The 7,329-nt window shown below is 33.9% G+C and overlaps 1 protein-coding gene across 1 annotated transcript; it reads right to left on the bottom strand.

The window, feature by feature from the left end:
* Window positions 1–2,072: 2,072 nt before the first annotated feature.
* On the bottom strand, window positions 2,073–6,940 carry LOC120349779 (aromatic-L-amino-acid decarboxylase-like). The gene is made up of 3 exons (XM_039420481.1): window positions 6,714–6,940; window positions 5,528–5,745; window positions 2,073–2,279 (listed from the first exon to the last, which is right to left on the bottom strand). The coding sequence occupies exons 1-3, from the start codon at window positions 6,733–6,735 to the stop codon at window positions 2,106–2,108; spliced, it is 414 nt and encodes a 137-aa protein (XP_039276415.1). The 5' UTR covers window positions 6,736–6,940; the 3' UTR covers window positions 2,073–2,105.
* Window positions 6,941–7,329: the final 389 nt, after the last annotated feature.

Below are 7,329 nucleotides of genomic sequence, written 5' to 3' on the forward strand. Positions count from 1 at the left end.
TGAATTAGCTTTTTTGGCAGCAGGAAAAAGCTCTTGGATTATTGATCTCCGCTTCTTATTTCCCAGCTCAATTCTACGAATATTTTATTCTTCAGAACCCTTCAGAATCCGACTCTTCATTACCCTCCTCATGAAAATAAGAGAAGTTGATAGTATTCTCAGTCTGATATCATGGACTAATGGTCCATGGACTAATATTTGAATTTTGTTATAGCCTACTTTATAATTTTTAAAATATTTTACAACAATATAATAGAATTTTCCATTTTTTTGTCCTGAGAGTTTTTGATTGTAAACATTTTTCATCAAAATAAATTTATTTTTAATCATTTTTCATACTTATTGAACGATAATTCCGTAATTTTCCCTCAGTAATTCCTAAGAGTACAAGTCATCATTATATATTATGTAGTGTATAAGAAATTAAAAATGGAAAATGGTTATGATTCAATCCAATCACTGGCAATAATCATGTCAATCGATGGCCAATGACTAAGTTTATTACTTATCTAATCCATCCATTCTCGAGGCATTAGATCAATTCAAATACTTATACCTCGTTTCACCAGCCTTGATCAAATATAGCTTAGCCATGGTCAATTAGACCATAGTCAAAATTTGATCACTCGTTCAAACATACAACTGTTCCACCCAACCTCGGGATTGATCAAAACTCCTTCGGTCAAATCTGAACATGGTCAACTCTAGTAGCTGTACTTTTCTGAAGTTGGCCATCATGTTTGCTGGCTTGCTATTGGCTAGGCCTATATCTGATTTCTATGGTTGGGAATTACTGAGACATTGCAATTTTTCAAATGCTAATGAATTAATAATTATTATTAAACGAAAATCCAAATTAAATTCTGTAATATAGTGATAATAATAATTATAGTAACACCCCATGATACTTAATATCAGTTTCGCTGCTCATATTAAGAGGGTAATTTGCGCTGAATGCTCTTTTTACTTTACCGTCCGGCCGTAAAAAATTCAGATTACTGTACTTTTTTCTGTAATTACAGTACTGATTTTTCTCTATACTACCTATAATAATTTACCAATAAGAAGATTCCGTGAACAAACCTGATAAATAACTTACTACATCTGAATTCAATCGCACTAAAAACTTTGAAATTTTTCATTGCGTCAAAAACATATGGTAACCTACAAACAAGTAAGGAGATTGATCGAACCAGTCTTTTGACCGTGTTCAAATAATTTGATCGCCCGTTCGGCGGCACTCAAACTTAACCATTAGTTTGACCATAGATCTATCTATATAAATAAAAATCGAGCCTCAAATTTTGACATTCAATAACTTTTTCATGTGTGCACCGAATTTGATTATTTTTTTAGTTGTGTTTGTTATGTTCAGGAGCAGGTTTATGATCCTATCAAATTCATGATCCGACTTCAGGACTCTTTTCTTCGATCCTTCAAAGTTTACATGTGGGAGAAGATTTGTGAGCTGGCCACACACAGAAATGAAAATCAGCTGTTATAATCATTGCGTCATCCAACAGCCGCCGGTAGATCTGTTTCCCTATTTTCTTTCTAGTGATTCACGAAATTCTAATTCTAATAATAATGCCGCATTACGAACGACGTCCAAACTTGGATCTTAGAACTCGAAATTCTGTAAATCGAGAATATAGTCGGGAAAATCAGCAGCAAGGAGATATACCATTCAATTTCCCAACGAGCTGCATTCAACTATAGGTTATCTGAAAATACAAACTGCTGCACAACTAACTAAGCACATAGGAAGTCCATATTGAGATATGAATGTAAATACTGATTGTTGGATAATTTTCATAAAAATATAGTGAATCAGGTTAAGCTAAGGCTAAGCACACCTGAGGAGGCGCGGTTTGGTGATACAAAATGTTGATCTTATGGAGATTGCCTCATCACACCGTTCCACGCCATGCCCGATTCATTATGATTGTGTGAGTTCTTCCATTCAAACCAATAAGCAAGAAGCACCTGGATGCAAAATGCCGCATCGCGCCTCCTCTTGTTGTGCATCCAGCTAAAGTTTGTCATGAGATGTAGTAACTATTTGGCGATACGAAGTTCGCCGGGCCAGCTAGTTTTAAATAATTCTACTCACCCCACCAATCCATCATGATCATCTCCAATTCAGTGAGAGCTGGTCCGGACGACCAAGAGAATCCAATGTTATTGTAAATGTCTGACAACATATCAGCTAAGATTGTTGGGTAGGTGTTGCCTGCAGGAAAGTATCCAAAAAAATGTGGATGATCCCATGATAACAACTGGAATGGAAAATTGCATTTGATAGTTACAATAAAGTAGTTCAAGTAATTTAGTCCAGTCAAATAGTCATTTTTCAGGAAACAGACCCGAAAGAGTTTTTCTTGACGGTTCTATATGTATTTTTGGGCGCTGAAAATAGAATCTGAAATTGGCTGACACGCCCCCAAAACCCCCAACATTTCGGACTTTTTCAATTTTTCCATTCAATCTTTATAACCTTGATTTTTTAAGAGAAAGCATTCTCTACAATATTGAAGATGGAGTAGTTGTGCAGGACTCTACCATTTTTGGTTCCGGAGCTACGAATTTTTAAAAAAGGGGTATTTATTAAGGAGTTTTCGAAATTATGCAAACTTACCTCTTCTACCCTATACAACTTGGATCTTTTTCCAGTAATGATGAAAGAATCACACATCACGTGGAAGAACAATTAATTCTGAACAGGAATCCTTAGGAATTTCCGAATTGCTTAGTGGTGGGAGGGGGAATACACTCAAAAATTGGGAATCATGTCCTACAGCCAAAATACAAGTTCCCATTATAATAACTTTTCAAGGCCTTCCCAACAAAAAAGAAACATATTTTAGCTGAAATCATCTTATAAGGGTTGTGTTCAATGAGAATCACCCGTTAGATACACTTAATTTCAGTATTTCCTAGTGGTGGGGGCACGCATAAGGATATGTCAAGAATCAAAGCTCCAAACACAGTCATATAACCTTTGATAGCTTGATCAGATCTCCTCGTACTACAGCTCATTCTTCTCAGCTCGTCAAGGAGGTTCAAAATCATGTTTCATAACTGAAATTTGTTCAAAAATAGATAATTCCTCCTTGAGCATATTTTGGCGCATATTTCCATACACAAAAAAATGGTCAATTTCTATATTCAAAACTGTGTATTTCGGTAACCCGGAATGATAAAAAATGGCACTTGGTCTTGATTTTATGAACAGAATCTCCTATTTCATGTGAGGTGAATGATTTTTGTAAAAGTGTAATCGTTTTGTTCCCAAAAATCAAGAAATATGCGATATTTTTCTCATTTTCAGTCTCGACAGTTTTTCTATAATAAAAATTAATGCAAGATAGATTTAAGGCAACTCAGCTATCATCTATTGTACTTGTTTGAGAGACTCTTGAATAACAGTAAAATTGCAAGAAAAATGAGAAAAAAAATCATCATTTTTTCAATTGGCTGAGAACGGTATTGTATTTAGTAATATGATTCAAGGCAGTGAAAAGAGGAGAAAATTCTCTACAACCTCGACTACTTTTTAAAATATTTATCTGAAGTTTCGAAAGATACGGAACTTTGAATATGTGAAACTGTGAAAATGGGGGAAATATCACAAATTTCTCGCATATTTCTCGCAACGGGGCTGTTTCTTGGAAAACAACTATTTGGCTGGAATAAATGGAGAGACATCAAGTACAAAGGAATATGAATCTTACAGTGAAACATCTTCTGGATACTTAGGGGAAAATAAAAACCAAAAAGTAAGCTATCATGAATTATATCATCAAAACCCTTCCCATAACGCTTAACTATTCAACCTGGACTGTGAATCATTCTTTGAAATAGTAGTTCTATATAGTAGTGTTCTAGTAGTTCTAACAGTATTTGATGGATCTGTAGAACCCGTCATTCATGAAAACGTATTGATAGAATTCGTTCATGCCTTCAAATTGGTAGCAACGTGAGAGGTTCAGCACAACACAAGATAAGAATAATATGAACATTTCAAATTGTTCTTGTGACAATGATACAAATTCGAAATAAATTAGTCAGAGTAATAGAATTATGTTTGTTTTTTCATCCAGACGTATATCATTCAAATAATAGTATAATTTATGAACCAGTGTGTTTTGACATGGGTTTGGCAGAAGGGTGTCGAATGCTGTTCTTCAACTGATCAAGGGTTAGGAAATCATTGTTAATTAATTACTTGAGATCTTAACCATATAGGAATAGCTCACAATAGCTTGCTGAGCGTTATCATCCGAGCATATAACGGCCAGTGCATCGCTACTTTCTGGTGCAGTTTATGTCGGCTTGAATTTTTAAAGGCTATCTGTATTGTTCAGTTTTATATTGTAGCCTACTCCATATATGGAGAATAGCTTCAATTCCTTTCCAATGCTAATAATAAAAATATTTGGATCTTTCAAAAAATTTCAAATTGAATGTCAAATATCATAATATTGCTAATTTTATTAACTGACTTTCTGGTAACTGACTGATCACAGATTTGCTACAGTGTTTTGGTATGCAATTTGTTCCCTCCAAAAAACTTCATAACCAGTTTATAAATTGTATTCCAATGAAGATAAATAAACCATTGGTTGGAAGTGAATAGACAAATAGTGGCTAAATCAAAAATTATTAGATCACCTGGCTCCTGTCCCAGAAGGTACATCATAATATTGATTACAGTATTATATTGTGAGACTATAGACACATAGCATGGTATGTTTGTATATTACACTGACATTCCCAAGAGCCTTAATCCACTCACTGACTTGTAACCGTCAAGTAATGCCAACTATAAAAGTCAAACAGTTAATAAGATTCTGTAGAAACCTAGAAATCGCACCCGATTGATAAGCTTTTTGAGCTCATTCTACACTTTACGATTTACTTTACGAGCATGTTTGAATTATAATATTGTATAAGTTGCCAAGGGACTAAGGGGGGACAAACAACGTGTCAGCTGTTGATGTGATAGAGAAAATATTGTTCAAATCCCAACATTATAAAATTTGCCAAGCAATTGCCAAGCGTGGGCCCAGCTTTACTGATATCAAACTGTTCTAGAACAGCATCCTGGCCAAATTGAATTATTTCTTGAGCACCCTCTTGTACTGATGGAGATATTCAGCAATCATTCACAAGAATGAAAAAAGTATAAACGTATATAAATGTGTTAGTATAAAGCAAAGGCTTGCACTTGCACTGTTTACGTATCTGATTGATAGGCAAGAGCGTGATTTATCGTCTTTTATCTCTACGCACACCGACACGGAACCAAAAATAAAAATAAGGATGTGAATAAATTGAGAAATCCCGTCGGTAGGTATGCACGCTTGATGATCTCATCAATTCACCCATGTACAAGCAGAAGGTTCAAGTGGGTCATTGCGATTTTTTGGAGAAATGAATTATTTTGAGTTGGTTTGATTTTTGTAGGTAGGAAATACTTGGAGCGCATATGTAGCCTACTAAATGTTCACTTGAAAACACTCACCCTTGGTACTATAAATTCGTCTAAATCTTTCAGCACATCTTTGAATGAATCTTGACCGTGCGTTGGTACTGTAAGAGGTATGAATTTATTCAAGTCGGCAACTTTAGACTTCAGTATATTCAATTCAATCACTGGTCGTTTAAAAGCTGTATCTCGGTAATGTACCATGTAGTCTATCACTTCTTTTGCTCGCAATCTGAACTCCTCTCCATCCATCCCTGATGCAGAATGGAGAAATATGATACAATAATACAATAATACGTAATATACAATAATACGTGAACAGTCAAACAGTCTTTATTGATAATTCAGTTGAGAGTCAAGACACTAGCATTTCAATCAATATTTGTCCATTCTTGGAAAATGGATAATTCTATCAAACATTTCTTATACCATGAGTTTGAACTGAATAATTGCATGCATGCATTTAGAGCTGTTCAAGATTCAAATATAATGAAATTAGAAATAAGTTCATCTATTTTATTTACTCAGCTAATTCACTACTTTGCAAACCTCAATTTCGAAAAATTATTGTGAGTAAGAAGTAGGTCAGGACAATGTTGTCATTGAATTTAGGGTGTAAGTGCACGCCCAGTGCCAACATACCTATTATCAAATTTTTTGTTGGGATCGATTTAGTATGTTATTTTGAGCACAAAATCACAAAAATTAAACGGCGCTCACTATTGTTTTTTAAATAAACTAAGTTCAAAGTAGCACCTATAAAGTTTAACCTATGAGTAGCAGCCATTTTGATTATTGAAATCATCAAATTATGATATTCCTAATCTGAGTTTTCCTAACCCAAAGCTTTTCCTAACCTAAGCTTTTCCTAACCTAAGCTTTCCTAACCTAAGCTTTCCTAACATAAAGCTTTTCCTAACCTAAAGCTTTTCCTAACCTTAGCTACTTATGGTTGCTACTTATAGGTTAAATGCATGTAAAGTTCTGCTACTTTGAACTTAGTTTATTTTAAAAACAATAGTGAGCGCCGTTTAATTTTTGTGATTTAGTGCTCAAAATAACATATTAAATCGATCCCAACCAAAAATTTGATGACAGGTATGTTGGCACAGGACGTGCACTTTAGCCGAATTTAGTAATATACCTCATCAGAGCAATGCTTATCAAAATAATATTATGAAAAAGGTACTAACTATTATTATTTAAGTTTATAGTTACTTACCCGGTTTATATTGGGACAACATTTTTTAAAACCGTAAAATTTTACCGGTATTGATTGAGTTCTTCTATTGTCAATTGATGACTTCTAGATAATATACTGAGCAATTTAAATATTCATATCAAAAAACAAAAACTCAAATATTATTAATGGATTTCAATTACGGAACATTTTTAAAAATTTTGTTCGGAGAAGTCAACTATAACTTTCCTTCACTATAACTGTTTACTATTTCTTCTTTATCCCAAAACATGTGTGGATCGTACGATCAATTTCAATTTCAACCCACCCCAATAAAATTCCAAAATTCCGGCTTGATTCACCTCGTGGAGAGCGAAATCCTTTGTTTCTTTTGTAAACTATACAACTTTTACTGAGGTAAAATCTTAGGCTAAACTTTTATAGTTTAAAATAAGTTTCAATACCCGCAATGGTATAAAAAACTCCAATAGTTATATTTTTATTGCAAGTTGAAAATTAAAATAAGCCTATGAGTATTCTTGATGAATTTTATCAGTACAGTACCTGTTGTTCATCTCCAATTTTGATAACAAATATATTGAGATGTGTCAATAAGAACATATTAATCATATCAAGAATATATTAATCAGTCATTTGT

Source organism: Nilaparvata lugens, chromosome 2, assembly GCF_014356525.2.
Source record: "Nilaparvata lugens isolate BPH chromosome 2, ASM1435652v1, whole genome shotgun sequence".
Lineage (NCBI taxonomy): Eukaryota > Metazoa > Arthropoda > Insecta > Hemiptera > Delphacidae > Nilaparvata > Nilaparvata lugens.